The following is a 21808-nucleotide window of genomic DNA, read 5'->3' as shown; positions in this document are numbered from 1 at the left end:
GCATTTGCGTCTGGAGCTCAAAGAAGAGATCAAGACAGGAAGTATAAATCAGGAAGTCAGTGTGTGGATGGTATTTGAGGCTGCATAGCTGAATGAATTGCCTTGTGAGAGAATATAAGTTACGCAGAGGGCCCAGGACCGGGCTGGCAGAGCTCCAGCATCTAGTGGTCTGGAAGGGGTAGAGAAGTAGCAGAAGGAACTGAGGGAGAAGGAGAAAAACTAGAGAAAACTTTCTCAAGGAATCAAATTCTGCTGAGGGATCCGGACGAGAACTGAGAGTGAGCATTGCCTCCGGCAGCTTGGTGATTGCTGGTGACCCTCACTGTGCAGTGGTGGGGCCTGGAAGCCAAGCTGGAGGAGGTTCAGGACTGAACGGGCAGTGGGGGAGCTGAATCCCTGAGTGGGTTTCAGGCGATGGGAGTCATGTCTTTCAGCATCACCAGCCTTAGGTTTCCTACCTTCCAGATTATTTCATTAAGTTCCAAACTGAACTCATGCGCTGCCCTCCAAAATCTGCTCCTCTTCCTAAGTGTTCTGCTAACGAATTCCCTTTCCTTCCAGTGATCCAGACTAGAACTCTCACAGTTACGTACCTTGTGCCCATGTCATCAGTTGCCATGGTCTGTTGAGTCTCCTCCATGGCGTTTTTCAAATTGGACTCCCTCTCTTCATGGCCATTGCCACTTATGTTGCCCTTTCCAGGCACTAGTTGGCTCTTCTTCAAACTCTTCTAATGGTTTCCTGAGTGCTCCCTGCTTTATGCTCCCCCTCGTTAGTGCATCTGTCCATCACGGCTAGAATGTTCTTCCCGAAGCACAGATTTGCTCAAGTTTTTCTCCTGCTAAAAATAAAACCAAATCCTTTTAGCCTGGCAGTCAGAATCCTCTACCTCTTTAGCTTCATCTCCCACTACTTTCTCTTCATTCAGCCTACTCTTCTGAATTGTTCTTTCCTAAAGATAACCCACACCGTTCAGCCTCCACGGCTTCACTTTCACCGTTACCTCTGCTTGACGTGCCTTTCCCTCCCTTCTCTTATATCTTCTGTATTTCCAGATGCTGTTACCTCTGACATTGTGGAGTTTGCCCTAAAAATTACAACACTTCAAGGCTTTCAGTGCTACTGATTTCCTTTATCAGTTCTTTAAAAGTTCCGTAGCACTGACTTCTAGCTTAAACCACCGTTATCTGTACCACCACTACCTCAACCAGCCTTCTTTCTTAGGAATTGGGTACAGGAGTGGATGACTTCCTGAGAGGAAGTTTCTTGAACTGCCGTGGGTCATGACAGTCTGTAAGCAGAGGTGTCTTAGGGGAGAGCACCCGGCTCGCCTTTCCTCTTTTCTCATAGCAGCTTTCCGTTGCTTTGATGAGGCAGCCAGAAGGTTGGAAGGTGGGCATGGTAAGCTTCCCTTCCACGTGAAAGCTTCCCTCAATTGGGCAATGACTCGTTAATAAAGTAGCCACTGGATTCTTCACTTTATGGTTTTTAGTATTCAGGGCGAGAGTAAGGGAAAAACAATGTCTGAAATCATTACTCCAAGTTTCACCTTTTTAAAACAGGAGGTGCTTTTTTGAAATTTTGTTTACTGCTGCATGTTCTAAAAGAAGGAAGGCAGACACTATCTAAAGACTATAATCGGAGAGAAAAGAATTACTTCCTAAATACTGAACTGAGTGTTCCGTCATCTTGTCCACCCCTTGGTGGCTGTAGGGGATTGCTCACACGAGGGCATCAATAAGAAGTAGAGGAAAAAAAAAAGTAGATTGAAGGTATCTCTTCAGGATATTCTCTTACAATACATGTTGCCTTTCCGCCAGGGCTATTTCGGCTTTCATCCCGTTATTGGAGTGTAAAGTAGGTTTTAGGCATGTTTACTTTGGACCTAGTCTTTTAAGAATGCAGCTGGGCTATTGGCTCAAGGGAAACAATTGCACTCTTTTTTTTTTAAATGATAGGATTGAAAATAACATTCTTTTTTCTTAATGAACTGTGGTGCTGGGGCAATATTATCATGAGTTGGTATTTTTAGGAAAAAAAGAGGGGTGAGATGACCATCTGATTTAAGAACCTTCACTTGGCTGTTACAAGAATATTGGCTTTTCAGTGGCACCTTGCCAGTTCCACCAGCCAGCTGTTCATTGTAGTCAACTGTTTTGGAGCGTGACGGGTATTGTAATTAGCAATGTGGAATACTGATTTGAGAATCTAAAATAGCTCTAGATTTTTAGTAAAACGTACATGCAGATAAAAGAAATGTCTCATATTTTGAGTGGGATAACAAACCTTTACTAAATGAATTTGCCTCCTCAAAATTATTAGTACTGATAATGAGAAAAATATAATTACAAAATTATAAAGGAAAACCTGAAAAAAACTTGCTTTTGACTTCTTTGTCAAAAATGTTTTGTATTATGGGGACTTCCCTGGTGGCACAGTGGTTTAGAATCCACCTGCCAATGCAGGGGACACGGGTTCGAGCCCTAGTCCGGGAAGATTCCCACATGCCACGGAGCAACTAAGCCCGTGCGCCACAACTATTGAGCCTGCGCTCTAGAGCCTGCAAGCCATAACTACTGAGCCTGCGTGCCACAATTACTGAAGCCCGTGTGCCTAGAGCCCATGCTGTGTAACAAGAGAAGCCACTGCAGTGAGAAGCCCGCACACCACAACGAAGAGTAACTCCCGCTCGCCCCAGGTAGAGAAGGCTCATGCGCAGCAACCAAGACCCAACACAGCCATAAATGAATGAATGAATGAATGAATGAATAAATAAATAGATTTATTTAAAAAAATGTTTTGTTATATGATTGTTCATCTATCTTCCCTGGCTTTACACTTCCCCAGGAAACTTTGTGTTTCAGCATCGCTAATTGACACTGACAAAATTACAAACCAGAGGATTTCCTGGAGGCCTGGCCCTTTTGTGTCAGGATGATCTATGGACTTCAGTCCTTTGATATATGCTCTCCCCTTTCATTTAACAGGGAAAACACTGCTCCTATTCTGGATGATTTTTAATTAAAGATTTAAAAAATCTGTGGTTTAATATTTATCAGTGGAGGGAAAATTGTTAAGTGCTTTTATAAACTGATTCTTACATATACTAGATGGTTCCTAGCTGGCATTAAAATGCTGTATGTCTTCTTATAAGTATTTCAGTGTTTTAATAGTTTAAATTTTGGTAGAACTTTTTTGAGCCATTAATAGGGTAATAGCAGAAAAACTGAAAATAGTAGCTTTAGGCTAATTGTACTGGTAATTTCAGTGAAGTATAATTGACATGTGAGCATCTAGAAATACCACTCTGGGCATTTGAAGTACTTAAAATTTTATAATCTAAGAGCAGTTTCCATTGGGAATAGATTAACAAATTTGTATCTTTTTTTTCCTACAGGAAGGAACTTGAAACCTTCAAAGGTAATTTTGTGTTTAATTCTTCACTTTAAAGTAGATGAGAGTTAATTGATGTCAGATGTTCTCTCTTGTTGATGATGAACGAATGCATTCCTTTTTCTTTAAATCAGACAATTTACATCAGAAAAGTTTGCTTAATACTGTTTTCATAAATTTTATTTAATCACAGGTGGTTTTGATATTCTTTTTTAGCTGTAACACATGTACCAAGTGAGTTTCTGCTAATGACATTATAAGTAGTATGTTAGGAGACACAGCGCTAACTTTGAGGTTGTTGAGAATCATAGTGTTTGGGGTTTTTTTTTAAACATTTATTTATTTATTATCTGGCTGTGCGGGGCCAGGTCTTAGTTGTGGCACACAGGATCTTGTGGACTCGAGTGCTGTGCACACACAGCAGTATGTGGACTCTTAGTTGTGGCACGTGGGATCTAGTTCCCTGACCAGGGATTGAACCCTGGCCCCCTGCATTGGGAGCGCGGAGTCTTAGCCACGGGACCACCAGGGAAGTCCCAGAGAATCATAATTTAAAAAGATTCTGGTTTCTGTTGTGCTGAGCCTGGGCCACACGTAGAGGCTGTGGTGATAAAGGCAGAGAGGTGGCCCTGCAGTTGACCCAGAGTCACATGAACCTCCTGCGAGGTTTTCAGTGCTGGGTCATGCTCTGCCACCATCTTGTAACTTTGGATACATCTCTTTATCTTTTTCAGCCTTAGTTTCTCAATCTGTAAAATTACAAGCTTTGATGAACTATATTCTGAGATACTAAAAGTGCCCAGCATTGCTTTTTAATTTTAGGGAGCTGTTGCAGGTGGGCACTGAAGAATAATTCTTGGTCACGTTGACCCTTACTGGTTATGGGGAAACACTTGTGAAAAATAGGGAAAACCACAAACTTTCCAACAGCCGAAAGCCCTTCCAGTTTGCCACTTTTCAATTACTCATTAGCAATTGAGTAGTGAAATTTTTCTCAGAGAATTTCAGTAACCAAGAAGACTTTGAATTATTGCTTATTATGTTTCATATATAAGCTAGTATTGACTTTTAGAGTTACTGGTTAAAGATTTTCCATATATTATTTACAGTTGAATTGTTCACGTGTATGATTTATTTGGATGTGTTAGAGAAAATAAGTAACCCGCAAGGTAAAAGGTATAAAGGCTTATTCCTACTATGACTATAATCAGACAGACTTGTTTTGGCTGAGTTTCTATTTGACTGACTAGTTATAGTAAATGATTAAGTTCATGGCCAGTTTGTTGAGGGCCATGTTCAATGATAATGTGATGTATTATCATGGCTACATCATTATTCTTAATCAATTTGTGAACCACAACTCATGTACATTATTTTTCCTCACTGGTTTAAAATAAGATTTGAAACCCTCATAAAATATTATTGTCCCTCTCCTTCTTTTCTTTTAGTCTGCTAGCATCTTATGTTAGGAGAAGAAAAAAAGCAACTTAATATTAAAAGACAGGCAGGAACACAGATTATGCAAAATGTCAACTTTGCTTGCATCTCACAGAAAGAGAGGAGACCAGCAGTTTGCAAAAGGTTAGATAGTGTTACATATTACCTGATAGAATAATTCAATTTATGCTGAAATATCTTGTTTACACACACATCCCTAATTATGCACAATATTTAACAGCACATCCAACCCACCCACAGGCCAATTAAAGCTCTCAAATTTGAACAGACCCTAAACTGATTATTGTATCATATCTAGTGTTTTAAAGAACTAATATTCATTGAAAATTTTTTCCTCTTGAGTGTTATTTTTTGATTTTATTTTTTTATACAGCAGGTTCTTATTAGTCATCCATTTTATACACATCAGTGTATACATGTCAATCCCAATTGCCCAATTCATCACACCACCACCCCCAGTCCCCCGTGGCTTTCCCCCCTTGGTGTCCATACGTTTGCTCTCTACATCTGTGTCTCAATTTCTACCCTGCAAACCGGTTCATCTGTACCATTTTTATACGTTCCACATATATGTGTTAATATGCGATACTTGTTTTTCTCTGTCCAACGTACTTCACTCTGTATGACAGTCTCTGGGTCCACCCACGTCTCTACAAATGACCCAGTTTTGTTCCTTTTTATGGCTGAGTAATATTCCATTGTATATATGTACCACATCTTCTTTATCCATTCGTCTGTCGATGGACATTTAGGTTGCTTACATGACCTGGCAATTGTAAATATTCCTGCAATGAACATTGGGGTGCATGTCTCTTTTTGAATTATGGTTTTCTCAGGGTATATGCCCAGTAGTGGGATTGCTGGATCATATGGTAATTCTACTTTTAGTTTTTTAAGGAACCTCCATACTGTTCTCCATAGTGGCTGTATCAATTTACATTCCCACCAACAGTGCAAGAGGGTTCCCTTTTCTCCACACCCTCTCCAGCATTTGTTGTTTGTAGATTTTCTGATGATGCCCATTCTAACTGGTGTGAGGTGATACCTCACTGTGGTTTGATTTGCATTTCTCTAATTATGAGTGATGTTGAGCAACTTTTCATGTGCTTCTTGGCCATCTGTATGTCTTCTTTGGAGAAATGTCTATTTAGGTCTTCTGCCCATTTTTGGATTGGGTTGTTTGTTTTTTTAATATTGAGCTGCATGAGTTGTTTATATATTTTGGAGATTAATCCTTTGTTGATTCGTTTGCAAATATTTTCTCCCATTCTGAGGGTTGTCTTTTTGTCTTGTTTATGGTTTCCTTTGCTGTGCAAAAGCTTTGAAGTTTCATTAGGTCCCATCTGTTTATTTTTGTTTTTATTTCCATTACTCTAGGAGGTGGGTCAAAAAAGATCTTGCTGTGATTTATGTCAAAGAGTGTTCTTCCTATGTTTTCCTCTGAGAGTTTTATAGTGTCCGGTATTATATTTAGGTCTCTAATCCATTTTGAGTTTATTTTTATGTATGGTGTTAGGCAGTGTTCTAATTTCATTCTTTTACATGTAGCTGTCCAGTTTTCCCAGCATCACTTATTGAGGAGACTGTCTTTTCTCCATTGTATATCCTTGCCTCCTTTGTCATAGATTAGTTGACCGTAGGTGTGTGGGTTTATCTCTGGGCTTTCTGTCTTGTTCCATTAATCTATATTTCTGTTTTTGTGCCCATACTATATTGCCTTGATTACTGTAAGTTTGTAGTATAGTCTGAAGTCAGGGCGTCTGATTCCTCCAGCTCCGTTTTTTTCCCTCAAGACTGCTTTGGCTATTCGGGGTCTTTTATGTCTCTATACAAATTTTAAGATTGTTTTGTTCTAGTTCCGTTAAAAATGCCATAGGGGTTTCCCTGGTGGCGCAGTGGTTAAGAATCCACCTGCCAGTGCAGGGGACATGGGTTCGAGCCCTGGTCCAGGAAGATGCCACGTGCCGCGGAGCAACTAAACCTGTGCACCACGACTACTGAGCCTGTGCTCTAGAGCCCACGAGCCACAACTACTAAAGCCCGCACGCCTAGAGCCCATGCTCTGCAACAAGAGAAGCCACCGCAGTGAGAAGCCCGCGCACCGCAACCAGAGGAAGCCTGTGTACCGCAACGAAGACCCAGTGCAGCCAAAATAAATAAATTAATTAATTTTTTAAAATGCCATTGGTAGTTTGATAGGGATTGCATTGAATCTGTAGATTGCTTTGGGTAGTATAGTCATGTTCCAAATATTGATTCTTCCAATCCAAGAACATGGTCTATCTCTCCACCTTTTGGTATCATCTTTAATTTCTTTCATCATTGTCTTATAGTTTTCTGCATACAGGTCTTTTATTCTTTTTATTCTTTGCATATAGGTATTTTATTCTTTTTGTTGCAGTGGTAAATGGGAGTGTTTCCTTAATTTCTCTTTCAGGTGTTTCATCATTAGTGTATAGGAATGCAAGAGATTTCTGTGCATTAATTTTGTATCCTGCAACTTCACCAAATTCATTGATTACCTCTAGTAGTTTTCTGGTGGCATCTTTAGGATTCTCTATGTATAGTATCATGTCATCTGCAAACAGTGTCAGTTTCACTTCTTTTCCAATTTGTATTCCTTTTATTTCGTTTTCTTCTCTGATTGCCATGGCTAGGACTTCCAAAACTATGTTGCATAATAGTAGTGAGAGTGGACATCCTTATCTTGTTCCTAATCTTAGAGGAAATGCTTTCACTTTCTCACCATTGAGAATGATGTTTGCTGTGGGTTTGTCATATATGGCCTTTATTATGTTGAGGTAGGTTCCCTCTATGCCCACTTTCTGGAGACTTTTTATCATAAATCGGTGTTGAATTTGCTCAAAAGCTTTTTCTGCATCTATTGAGGTGATCATATTGTTTTTCTTCTTGAATTTGTTAATATTGGTGTATCACATTGATTGATTTGCGTATATTGAAGAATTCTTGCATCCCTGGGATAAATCCCACTTGATCATGGTGTATGATCCTTGTAATGTGTTGTTGGATTCTGTTTGCTAGTATTTTGTTGAGAATTTTTGCATCTATATTCATCAGTGATATTGGTCTGTAATTTTCTTTTTTTGTAGTATCTTTGTCTGGTTTTAGTATCAGGGTGATGGTGGCCTCATAGAATGAGTTTGGGAGTGTTCCTTCCTCTGCAATTTTTTGGAAGCATTTGAGAAAGATGGGTGTTAGCTCTTCTCTAAATGTTTGATAGAATTCACCTGTGAAGCCATCTGGTCCTGGACTGTTGTTTGTTGGAAGATTTTTTTTTTGTGGTACGCAGGCCTCTCACTGTTGTGGCCTCTCCCGTTGCGGAGCACAGGCTCCGGATGCGCAGGCTCAGCAGCCATGGCTTGCGGGTCCAGGTGCTCCGCAGCATGTGGGATCTTCCTGGGCCGGGGCACAAACCCGCGTCCCCTGCATCGGCAAGCGGACTCTCACCCACTGCGCCACCAGGGAAGCCCTGTTGGAAGATTTTTAATCACACTTTCAATTTCATTACTTGTGATTGGTCTGTTCATATTTTCTGTTTCTTCCTGGTTCATTCTTGGAAGGTTATACCTTTCTAAGAATTTGTCCATTTCTTCCAGGCTGTCCATTTTATTGGCATAGGGTTGCTTGTAGTAGTCTCTTAGGATGCTTCGTGTTTCTGTGGTGTCTGTTATAGCTTCTCCTTTTTCATTTCTAATTTTATTGATTTGAGGAGTTTATTGATTTTATCTTCTCAAAGAACCAGCTTTTAGTTTTATTGATCTTTGCTATTGTTCTGTTTCTATTTCATTTATTTCTGCTCTGATCTTGATGATTTCTTGCCTTCTGCTAACTGTGGGTTTTGTTTGTTCTTCTTTCTCTAGCCCCTTCAGGTGTAAGGTTAGATTGTTTATTTGAGATTTTTCTTGTTTCTTGAGGTAGGCTTGTATAGCAATAAACTTCCCTCTTAGAACGGCTTTTGCTGCCTCCCATAGGTTTTGGATCATCATGTTTTCATTGTCATTTGTCTCTAGGTATTTTTTGATTTCCTCTTTGATTTCTTCAGTGATCTCTTGGTTATTTAGTAATGTATTGTTTAGCCTTCATGTTTTTGTGGTTTTTTACGTTTTTTTCCATGTCATTGATTTCTAATCTCATAGTGTTGTGGTCAGAAAAGATGCTTGGTATGATTTCAATTTTCTTAAATTTACTAAGCCTTGATTTGTGACCCAAGATGTGATCTATCCTGGGGAATGTTCCATGTGCACTTGAGAAGAAAGTGTAATCTGTTTTTGGATGCAATGTCCTATAAATATCAATTAAATCTATCTGTTCTGTTATGTCATTTAAAGCTTGTGTTTCCTTATTAGTTTTCTCTTTGTATGATCTGTCCATTGGTGTAAGTGAGGTGTTAAAGTCCCCCACTGTTATTGTTTTACTGTCACTTTCCTGTTTTATAGCTGTTAGCAGTTGCCTTATGTATTGAGGTGCTCCTATGTTGGGTGCATATATATTTATAATTGTTTTATCTTCTTCTTGGATTGATCCCTTGATCATTATGTAGTGTCCTTCCTTGTCTCTTGTAACATTCTTTATTTTAAAGTCTGTTTTATCTGATATGAGTATTGCTACTCCAGCTTTCTTTTGATTTCCATTTGCATGGAATATCTTTTTCCATTCCCTAACTTTCAGTCTGTATGTGTCCCTATGTCTGCAGTCGGACTCTTGTAGACAGCATATTATATGGGTCTTGTTTTTGTATCCATTCAAGCCTGTGTCTTTTGGCCGGAGCATTTAATCCGTTCACGTTTAAGGTAATTATTGATATGTATGTTCCTATGACCATTTTCTTAATTGTTTTGGGTTTGTTTTTGTAGGTCCTTTTCTTCTCTTGTGTTTCCCACTTAGAGAAGTTCCTTTAGCATTTGTTGCAGAGCTGGTTTGGTGGTGCTGAACTCTCTTAGCTTTTGCTTGTCTGTAAAGCTTTTGATTTCTCCATCAAATATGAATGAGATCCTTGCCAGGTAGAGTAATCTTGGTTGTAGATTCTTCCATTTCATCACTTTAAGTATATCATGCCACTCCCTTCTGGCTTGTAGTTTCTGCTGAGAAATCAGCTGTTAACCTTATGGGAGTTCCCTTGTATGTTATTTGTCGTTCTTCCCTTGCTGCTTTCAATACTTTTTCTTTGTCTTTAATTTTTGCCAATTTGATTACTATGTGTCTCGGCATGTTTCTCCTTGTGTTTATCCTGTATGGGACTCTCTGCACTTCCTGGACTTGGGTGGCTATTTCCTTTCCCATGTTAGGGAAGTTTTCGACTATAGTCTCTTCAAATATTTTCTCTGGTCCTTTCACTCTCTCTTCTCCTTCTGGGACCCCTATAATGCGAATGTTGTTGCGTTTAATGTTGTCCCAGAGGTTTCTTAGGCTGTCTTCATTTCTTTTCATTCTTTTTTCTTTATTCAGTTCTGCAGCAGTGAATTCCACCATTCTGTCTTCCAGGTCACTTATCCGTTCTTCTGCCTCAGTTATTCTGCTGTTGATTCCTTCTAGTGTATTTTTCATTTCAGTTATTGTATTGTTCATCTCTGTTTGTTCTTTAATTCTTCTAGGTCTTTGTTAAACATTTCTTGCATCTTCTCGATCTTTGCCTCCATTCTTTTTCCGAGGTCCTGAATCATCTTCACTATCATTATTCTGAATTCTTTTTCTGGAAGGTTGCCTATCTCTACTTCATTTAGTTGTTTTTCTGGGGTTTTATCTTGTTCCTTCATCTGGTACATAGCCCTCTGCCTTTTCATCTTGCCTGTCTTTCTGTGAATGTGGTTTTTGTTCCACAGGCTGCAGGATTGTAGTTCTTCTTGCTTCTGGTGGATGAGGCTATCTAAGAGGCTTAAGCAAGTTTCCTGATCAGAGGGACTGGTGGTGGGTAGAGCTAGGTGTTGCTCTGGTGGGCAGCGCTTAGTAAATCTTTAATCTGCTTGTCTGCTGATGGGTGGGGCTGGGTTCCCTTCCTGTTGGTTGGTTGGCCTAAGGCGACCCAACACTGGAGCCTACCCGGGTTGTTTGGTGAGGCTAATGGCAGACTCAGGGAGGACTCACGCCAAGGAGTACCTCCCAGAACTTCCGCTGCCAGTGTCCTTGTCCTCACGGTGAGACACAGCCACCCCCTGCCTCTGCAGGAGACCCTCCAACACTAGCAGGTAGGTCTGGTTCAGTCTCCTATGGGGTCACTGCTCCTTCCCCTGGGTTCCGATGCGCATGCTACTTTGTGTGTGCCCTCCAAGAGTGAAGTCTCTGTTTCCCCCAGTCCTGTTGAAGTCCTGCAGTCAAATCCCGCTAGACTTCAAAGCCTGATTCTCTAGGAATTCCTCCTCCCGTTGTCAGACCTGCGGGTTGGGAAGCCTGACATGGGGCTCAGAACCTTTACTCCAGTGGGTGTACTTCTGTGGTATAAGTGTTCTCCAGTTTGTGAGTCACCCACCAAGCAGTTATGGGATTTGATTTTCTTGTGATTGCGCCGCTCCTACCATCTCATTGTGGCTTCTCCTTTGTCTTTGGATGTGGGGTATCTTTTTTGGTGAGTTCCAGTGTCTTCCTGTCCATGATTGTTCAGCAGTTAGTTGTGATTCTGGTGTTCTCGCGAGAGGGAGTGAGAGCACATCCTTCTACTCTGCCATCTTGAACCAAGCTCTGCCTTTTGAGTGTTTTGCTAATATTTCAAAAGCGTGAATAGCATCTAATAAGAAAAGGAGAAATATAACTGCTCTTCCAAGACATTAGTGGAGGAAAAAAATTCATTCAAACATATTATAACAATTGCTTATTTTTTGAACATTGCTTTTGCCTTTCTTTTTCCTTTATACGTTGCAGGAAAACAAAAGGTTTTACTTCCTCCAATTGTTTTATTCTACTTGTAGTTATATTTAGAAGATTCTTGCTAAGTTGGGGAAGAGCTAACTTTGGGGGACAAAAAGGGAAAATTAGTAACCCTCAAAGTTAGTAACGTAGAGCAGTATGATCCACTGAGTTCTGGGTTCTTCCTTCTGTACTCCATTGAGGTTAATGAGTTAAGTTCACCTTGCACTTGTGAAATACTTAACAGCTCTCTACAGCATTATTGAAACTAATTGTTTATTTTTTGTTTTTTAAAATATTGGCAACAGGAAGGTTTTCTCTGTTCCCCCAAATACTGCATTCATTTAAACTCTTTAGTGATAGTCGCTTGACTATTATTACAATATAAAAAGGTGGGTAGGATCTTAAAAGTCTTAATTTTTTATTTTCAGCGGGGAAGGAAACCCATCATTGTAACTACATGTAGAGTAAGTAAGTTTTTCACAGTCCTTAAAGACATAGGAAATTGGCCACAAATAGATGTGTCTGTTATTTAGGGATTTTCATCATTTTTCCAGTTTAATTTTTAAAATAGATTGTCATTTCATATATGAATCTTAATCACTCTTAAGTATAAGTCTAGAAATATCGTGGCACTGAAAAGAGTAGAGATGAGGACATCTAGGCTTGGTTACTGTTCTTATCTCCATAACATTCCCGACTTAACATGGCTTTAATATGCGAACTTGTTCTTTTTCTTTCACTTATGTGCCTTACCAAATTAACTGTCACTCTCCTTTTTCTCTGTAAAACACACTGACTGATACCACAGCGGGCTGAATGCTCGTGGCTGATAGGCTACTCGCCAGTACAACCAAATACTTTCATTTCTACCCAGAGTGAATTGTTTGTTCCCAAATTCATTTACCCTCGTTATTGTAATGTGCAGTGTTTTGGGTTTTTTTAAATTTTAGCTTTACTGGAGTATAGTTGATTTACAATATTGTGTTAGTTTCTGGGGTATAGCAAGATAATTCAGTTTTACGCATACATATTTTCATTCATTTTTAGATTCTTTTCTCATATAAGTTATCACAGAATATTGAGTAGAGTTCCCTGTGTTATACAGCAGGTCCTTGTTGGTCATCTATCTTATGTATAGTAGTGTGTGTATGTTCATCCCAAGCTCCTGATTTATCCTCCCTCCCCACCCCTCCATGTTTCCCCTTTGGTAACCATAAGTTTGTTTTCAATATCTGTAAGTCTGTTTTGTAAATGAGTTCATTTTTTGTATCATTTTTAAAATTAGATTCCACATATGAGTGACATCATATGATATTTGTCTTTTTCTGTCTGACTCACTTTACTTAGTATGATAATCTCTAGGTCCATCCATGTTGCTGCTAATGGCATTATTTCATTTTTTATGGCTGAGTAATATTCCACTGTATATATGCACCACATCATTTTTATCCATTCCTCTGTTGATGGACACTTAGGTTGCTTCCATGTCTTGGCTATTGTAAACAGTGCTGCAGTGAACATTGGGGTGCACGTATCTTTTCAGATTATGGTTTTCTCTGGGTATATGCCCAGGAGTGGGATTGCTGGATCGCATGGTAGTTCTATTTTTAGTTTTTTAGGCAACCTCCATACTGTTTTCCATAGTGGTTGTACCAATTTACATTCCCACCAAGAGTGTAGGAGGCGTTCCCTTTTCTCCACACCCTTAATATGCAGTTTAATTAAATATCAGATAAAATGATGAAACCTCATCATTAAGGAGAACTGTTTGTAAGAAAATTAAGTTGACTGCTTTGGAAGACTTAATATAGGTAAATAGCTTTTAAAAATTGCTACAAAATGTATAATTAGAAATTAGAAAAGACTTGGGGGAAAATAATAAATATTCTGAAAGGTTCTATGCACAGATTGCTTCACAGATCTTAAATTCCTGCTCTGATTTTAAAAATAGGCTGGAAATTTTACCCAGTGCAGTATAGGTGGCTTATACAAGGATTTTTTCAACAAGTTGACCTATACCCAAAGAATTCAGGGGAAAAAGTATGGTTATGTTTTAAATTAAAGTGGTTTTTAATGGATAGCTATATTAACTGCCTTTTGAAAAATTAAATGACCAACATGGGATGCAGTTGTATCATATAAGAGGACATCCAGTGTAATCTCCTCCTCAATACAGCATTACCCAACCGTGTCAGAAATGTGACTGACAGTGTGAAAACATGCCAGGATTTAGGGGTTATCACTATCACAGTGGGTAGATCATCATGAGAGTATGTGGGGAAAGGCAGGTAAGACCAGCCTGATACAGTGTGATCACATTTAAGGCTTAGCTCTGGGAAGTGGAGCCAATGAAGGAGACAGGGCCAGAGTGGTCATTGAAACTGGAGGAAGACCAAGACAATTCAGTGACAGGAAGTCCAGAGAGGAGAAAGTTTAAACTAGAAGTGGTTATCAGTGCTATAAGTAATGCAAAAAAGTTGAGCAGAATGGGGATGAATAGACAACTGGTGACCTGACAGAGCTGTTTGTAAAGGGAGAATCCAGATTGTAAATCAGAAGTACACAAGAAATTAGGAAAGAGATGAAAAGGTCACTTGAGATAGAATCAGGATCAAGGTCAGGGGAGAAGGTGAAGTTGAAGATGTTAAGGAGTTGATTAAGATCTAGAGAAGATGGGAAAAAAGATCCAGATAGATTATCCTTGTAGAGGATCCAGGACATCTCTTTCTCTGAGACCTTAGAGGAGGAAAGGCTGGCAGGTAATACAGGAAAAAGAATCTGTGTACGGAGGTAGTCTGAATTTGCAAGGCTAGGCTCAGAAGTAGAAATATAAACCAAAACAAATATGCTTTGGTTAACACAAAGCTGGGAGTTAAAGAGCATATATGGTGGATCAGCAGATCGTGGTAATCTTGGGTGCTAATGAGATCATGATTAAAATGATTGGCCATGGAATTCAGGCCAGAAAGGAGAGGCCTGATGAGACCAGCAAAATAAGCCAGATACAAGGTACTGGGCATGGCGTACGCCCTAAAGGAGAAAAACACTTTGGTTGTTGAGGCGGATCTTGTGGTCAAAGAAAGAATTTCAGTTTGAGATCTTTGAGGTAGAACAGTTCCCAGTGATAATCATGGCTAAATTTGTGTTAAAAAGAAGAAATAAAATTAACGAGATTGTCTGAATTGGAGAATTCTGAGACCATTAGGAGGCTCACTTGTTTGGATGACTTGGGTATGGATTATGTGTACTGTTGGCTTGGCAGCCGTAGCATGTCACAAATTTGGATGTAATAGATAGATGGTAAACTTGGGTAGAATGTGTTGGTTCAACTCAAAGAGTTAGCTTAACATGTAAGACAAAACTCTTCAGCTGCCATTTGGTAATATTTAGGTAATGGAGACTCAGGTTGGTAAGACAGCTGTCCTCTGTCCTCAAGGAGCTAAAAGCACTGTGGCAAAGCTTATAGGATAGAAAGGCAAATATATAATTTTAATACAATGTAAAAAGTATTAAAATAAAAATAAGCACACTAAGGCAGGAGTAATGAACTATTTAGAGAGAGGCACTTGAGTGCTGACCTGGCAGAAAAGGGTAATAAGGACATTCCAGGAAGAAGAATGAACAATTGCAAAAATGCAGAGATGTTTATTTTATTTCAAGAATACAGGTTAAGGGGGAGACCTTCAAGATGGTGGAGGAGTAAGACGTGGAGATCACCTGCCTCCCCACAAATACATCAAAAATATATCTACATGTGGAACAACTCATACAGGACACCTACTGAATGCTGGCAGAAGAACTCAGACTTCACAAAAGACAACAGAGGGTGACCTAACATGCAGAGGCGGGGCCAAATCCAAAGCTGAACCCTGGGAGCTGTGCGAACAAAGAAGAGAAAGGGAAATCTCTCCCAGCAGCCTCAGGAGCAGCAGATTAAATCTCCACAATCAGCTTGATGTACCCTGCATCTGTGGAATACCCGAATAGTAAAGGAATCATCCCAAATTGAGGAGGTGGACTTTGGGAGCAACTGTAGACTTGGGTTTCCTTTCTGCATCTAATTTGTTTCTGGTTTTATGTTTATCTCAGTTTAGTATTTAGAGCTTATTATCATTGGTAGATTTGTTTATTGATTTGGTTGCTCTCTTCCTTTTTATATATATATATATATATATTTATTTATTTATTTATTTATTTATTTATTTATTTCCTTTATCTCTTTTTGTGATTGTGTATATGTATGCTTTGTGTGATTTTTGTCTGTGTAGGTTTGCTTTTCCCATTTGTCCTAAGGTTCTGTCTGTCTGGGGGTTTTTTGGTTTCTTTTTTTGGCTTTTTAGTAGAGTTTTTAGCGCTTGTTATCATTGGTGGACTTGTTTATTGGTTTGGTTGTTCTTTCCTTTTTTTTTTTTATTACTTTTTAAAATTTTAATAATATATTTTTTAATAACTTTATTTTTTTTTCTTTTTCTTATTTTATTTAATTTTTCTCCCTTTTCTTCTGAGCCGTGTGGCTGACAGGGTCTTAGTGCTCCGGCCAGGTGTCAGGCCTGAGCCACTGAGGTGGGAGAGCCGAGTTCAGGACACTGGTCCACCAGAGACCTCCTGGCCCCATGTAATATCAATTAGCGAGAGCTCTCCCAGAGTTCTCGATCTCAATGCTAAGACCCAGATCCACTCAACGGCCAGCAAGCTCCAGTACTGGCCACCCCATGCCAAACAACTAGCAAGACAGGAACACAGCCCCACCCATTAACGGAGAGGCTGCCTAAAATCATAATAAGGTCACAGACACCCCAAAACACACCACCAGACGTGGACCTACCCACCAGAAAGACAAGATCCAGCCTCATCCATCAGAACACAGCCACCAGTCCCCTCCACCAGGAAGCCTACACAACCCACTGAAACAACCTTACCCACTGGGGGCAGACACCAAAAACCATGGGAACTACAAACCTGCAGCCTGCGAAAAGGAGACCGCAAACACAGTAAGTTAAGCAAAATGAGAAGACAGAGAAACACACAGCAGATGAAGGAGCAAGGCAAAAAGCCACCAGACCTAACAAATGAAGAGGAAATAGGCAGTCTGCCTGAAAAAGAATTCAGAGTAATGATAGTAAAGATGATCCAAAATCTTGGAAATAGAATGGAGAAAATACAAGAAACGTTTAACAAGGACCTAGAAGAACTAAAGAGCAAACAAACAATGCTGAACAACACAATTAATGAAATTAAAAATTCTCTAGAAGGAATCGATAGCAGAATAACTGAGGCAGAAGAATGGATAAGTGACCTGGAAGGTAAAATAGTGGAAATAACTACTGCAGAGCAGAATAAAGGAAAAAGAATGAAAAGAATTGAGGACAGTCTCAGAGACCTCTGGGGCAATATTAAATGCACCAACTTTCGAATTATAGGGGTCCCAGAAGAAGAAGAGAAATAGAAATGGAGTGAGAAAATATTTGAAGAGATTATAGTTGAAAACTTCCCTAATATGGGAAAGGAAATAGTCAATCAAGTCCAGGAAGCCCAGAGAGTCCCATACAGGATAAATCCAAGGAGAAACACACTAAGACACATATTAATCAAACTATCAAAAATTTAATACAAAGAAAAAATATTAAAAGAAGCAAGGGAAAAGCAACAAATAACATACAAGGGAATCCCCATAAGGTTAACAGCTGATCTTTCAGCAGGAACTCTGCAAGCCAGAAGGGTGTGGCAGGACATATTTAAAGTGATGAAAGGGAAAAACCTACAACCAAGATAACCGAGCCAAGGATCTCATTCAGATTCGATGGAGAAATTAAAACCTTTACAGACAAGCAAAAGTTAAGAGAATTCAGCACCACCAAACCAGCTTTACAACAAATGCTAAAGGAACTTCTCTAGGCAGGAAACACAAGAGAAGGAAAAGGCCTACAATAACAAACCCAAAACAATTAAGAAAACGGTAATAGGAACATACATGTTGATAACTACCTTAAATGTAAATGGATTAAATGCTCCAACCAAAAGACATAGAGTGGCTGAATGGATACAAAAACAAGACCTGTATATATGCTGTCTACAAGAGGCCCACTTCAGATGTAGGGACACATACAGACTGAAAGTGAGGGGATGGTAAAAGATATTCCATGCAAATGGAAATCAGAAGAAAGCTGGAGTAGCAATTCTCATATCAGACAAAACAGACTTTAAAATTAAGACTATTACAAGACACAGAGAAAGACACTACATAATGATCAAGGGGTCAATCCAAGAAAAAGATTTAACAGTTGTAAATATTTATGCACCCAACACAGGAGCACCTCAATACATAAGGCAAATGCTAGCAGCCATAAAAGGGGAAATCGACAGTAACACAATCATAGTAGAGGACTTTAACACCCTACTTTCACCAATAGGCAGATCATCCAAAATGAAAATAAGTAAGGAAACACAAGCTTTAAATGATACATTAAACAAGATGGACTTAATTGATACTTACAGGACAGTCCATCCGAAAACAACAGAATACACTTTCTTCTCAAGTGCTCATGGGACATTCTCCAGGATAGATCATATCTGGGGTCACAAATCAAGCCTTGCTAAATTTAAGAAAATTGAAATCATATCAAGTATCTTTTCCAACTACAACACTATGAGACTAGATATCAATTACAGGAAAAAATCTGTAAAGAAACACAAACACATGGAGGCTAAACAATACACTACTAAATAACCAAGAGACCACTGAAGAAATCAAAGAGGAAATAAAAAAATACCTAGAAACAGGGCTTCCCTGGTGGCACAGTGGTTGAGAGTCCACCTGCCGATGCAGGGGACACGGGTTTGTGCCCCGGTCCGGGAGGATCCCACATGTCGCAGAGCGGTTGGGCCCGTGAGCCATGGCCGCTGAGCCTGTGCGTCCGGAGCCTGTGCTCCACAACGGGAGAGGCCAAAACAGTGAGAGGCCTGCGTACCGCAAAAAAAAAAAAAAAAAAAAAAACCTAGAAACAAATGACAATGAAAACACAACGACCCAAAATCTATGGGATGCAGCAAAAGCGGTTCTAAGAGGGAAGTTTATAGCAATACAATCCTAACTCAAGAAGCAAGAAACATCTCAAATAAACAACCTAACCTTACACCTAAAGCAGTTAGAGAAAGAAGAAGAAAAAAAACTCAGAGTTAGCAGAAGGAACGTAATCATAAAGGTCAGATCAGAAATAAATGAAAAAGAAATGAAGGAAATGATAGCAAAGATCAATAAAACTAAAAGCTGGTTCTTTGAGAAGATAAACAAAATGGATAAACCATTAGCCAGACTCATCAAGAAAGTAAGGGAGAAGATTCAAATCAATAGAATTAGAAATGAAAAAGGAGAAGTAACAAGTGACACTGCAGAAATACAAAGGATCATGAGAGATTACTACAAGCAACTATATGCCAATAAAATGGACAACCTGGAAGAAATGGACAAATTCTTGGAAAAGCACAACTTTCCGAGACTGAAACAGGAAGAAATAGAAAATATAAACAGACCAATCACAAGCACTGAAATTGAAACTGATTAAAAATCTTCCAACAAACAAAAGCCCAGGACCAGATGGCTTCACAGGCGAATTCTATGAAACACTGAGAGAAGAGTTAACACCTATCCTTCTCAAGCTCTTCCAAAATCTAGCAGAGGGAGGAACACTCCCAAATTCATTCTACGAGGCCACCATCACCCTGATACCAAAACCAGACAAAGAAGACGCAAACACAGAAAACTTCAGGCCAATATCACTGATGAACATAGATGCAAAACTCCTCAGCAAATTGCTAGCAAACAGAATCCAACAGCACATTAAAAGGATCATACACCATAATCAAGTGGGGTTTATCCCAGGAATGCAAGGATTCTTCAATATACGCAAATCAATCAATGTGATACACCAGATTAACAAATTGAAGGAGAAAAACCATATGATCATCTCAGTAGATGCCGAAAAAGCTTTTCACAAAATTCAACACCCGTTTATGATAAAAACCCTCCAGAAAGTAGGCATAGAGGGAACTTACCTCCACATAACAAAGGTCATGTATGACAAACCCACAGCCAACATCTTTCTCAATGGTGAAAAACTGAAACCATTTCCACTAAGATCAGGAACAGGACAAGGTTGCCCACTCTCACCACTGTTATTCAACATAGTTTTGGAAGTTTTAGCCACAGCAATCAGAGAAGAAAAAGAAATAAAAGGAATACAAATTGAAAAAGAAGAAGTAAAACTGTCACTGTTTGCAGATGACATGATACTATACATAGAGAATCCTAAAGATGCTACCAGCAAACTACTAGAGCTAATCAATGAAGTTGGTAAAGTAGCAGGATACAAAATTAATACACAGAAATCTCTTGCATTCCTATACACTAATGATGAAAAATCTGAAAGAGAAATTAAGGAAACACTCCCATTTACCACTGCAATAAAAAGAATAAAATACCTAGGAATAAACCTACCTAGGGAAACAAAAGACCTGTATGCAAAAAACTGTAAGACACTGATGAAAGAAATTAAAGATGATAGAAACAGATGGAGAGATATACCATGTTCTTGGATTGGAAGAATCAACATTGTGAAAATGACTATACTACCCAAAACAATCTATAGATTCAGTGCAATCCCTATCAAACTACCAATGGCATTTTTCACAGAACTAGAACAAAAAATTTCACAATTTTTATGGAAACATAAAATTGGCCCTGGAAGACCCCACGTGCCGCGGAGCAACTAAGCCCGTGCGCCACAACTACTGAGCCTGCGCCCTAGAGCCCACGAGCCACAACTACTGAGCCCACGTGCTGCAGCTACCAAAGCCCATGCACCTGGAGCCTGTGCTCCACAACAAGAGAAGCCACTGCAGTGAGAAGCCTGCGCACTGCAACAGAGTAGCCCCCGTTCGCTGCAACTACAGAAAGCCTGCGTGCAGCAACGAAGACTCAATGCAGCCAAAAAAAAAAAAAAAAAAATCCTATTGTATCAATTTATTACATTTTGTTTATCCGTTCACTGGTTGATGGATATTTGGATTGCTTCCACTTTGGGGCTATTGTGAATAATGCTGCTATAAACTTTCATATGCAAGACTTTGGACATATGTTTTCATTTTTCTTGGGTATATAGCTAAGACTGGAATTTCTGGATCATATGATAAGTTTATGCTTAACTTTTTAAGAAACTGCCAAGCTGTTCTTTGAAGCAGTGGTACTGTTTACATTCCTACCAGCTATGTATGGGCGTTGTGGTTTCTCCTCACCCTTGCCAACACTTGTTATTGTAGACTCTTAGATTTAGGTCTGTGATCCATTTTTTTTTTCTATGATCCATTTTGAGTCAATTTTTGTGTTTTGAGTGATGTAAGAGTAAGTTTTTTTGTTTTTTATATGTATCCAATTGTCTCATAACTTTTTTTGGAAAAGGCTTCTTCCCCCATTGAATTGCTTTGGCACCTTGCCCATAAATGTAAAGAGTTTATTTCTGGACTCTCAGTTTTGTTCCTTATTGCCAATACCACACTGCCTGGATTAGTGTAGTTTTGAAATTAAGAAGTATAAGTCCTCCAACTTTGTTCTTAAAAATAATTTTGGCTATTTTAGGTCTTTTGCATTTCTATATAAATTTTAGGATCATTTTGTCTCTCTCTACAAAAAAATCATGCTGGGATTTTGATAGGGAGTGTTTTGAATTTCTAGATCAATTTGGGGAGAATTGCTATCTTAACAATATTGAGTCTTCCCATTCATGAACATGGAATGTGTCTTCATTTATTTATAGCTTTGATTTTTCTTAGCAGTGTTTTGTTGTTTTCAATATACAAGTCTCACCCTTCCTTTGTTAATTGTAAATATTTTATTCTTGTTGAGTGAATTCTGTCTTGAGCATATTAAATTGGAGGTGTCTATGAGATATTACAGGTAGAAGTGTCCAATGGGTCGTTGGACGTCAGAAGAGAGATGTGAGCTGGAATTGGGGACAGTCAGCACACAGGTGGGAATGGGGAGCCTTGGGTTTGGATGCAGTTGCTCACAGAGAGCAGGCAGAAGAAAACAAAGGTGACAATG

General features: G+C 39.2%; 1 protein-coding gene across 3 annotated transcripts in view; it reads left to right on the top strand.

The window, feature by feature from the left end:
• Positions 1 to 21808, top strand: part of DTNBP1 (dystrobrevin binding protein 1) — a 179559-nt gene that overhangs the window by 109760 nt on the left and 47991 nt on the right. For all 3 annotated transcript variants that reach the window (XM_022586716.3, XM_089918377.1, XM_022586714.3), the window contains one exon: positions 3398 to 3420. In XM_022586716.3, the coding sequence (XP_022442424.3) occupies positions 3398 to 3420 (23 nt within the window). The remainder of the gene's footprint in view (positions 1 to 3397; positions 3421 to 21808) is intronic.

Source organism: Delphinapterus leucas, chromosome 10, assembly GCF_059928025.1.
Source record: "Delphinapterus leucas isolate spDelLeu-1000000601 "Yukka" chromosome 10, BTC_Dleu_Yukka2, whole genome shotgun sequence".
Taxonomy (NCBI): domain Eukaryota; kingdom Metazoa; phylum Chordata; class Mammalia; order Artiodactyla; family Monodontidae; genus Delphinapterus; species Delphinapterus leucas.
The sequence above is the reverse complement of the archived record's forward strand: the minus strand, read 5'-3'. Positions and strand labels throughout refer to the sequence as shown.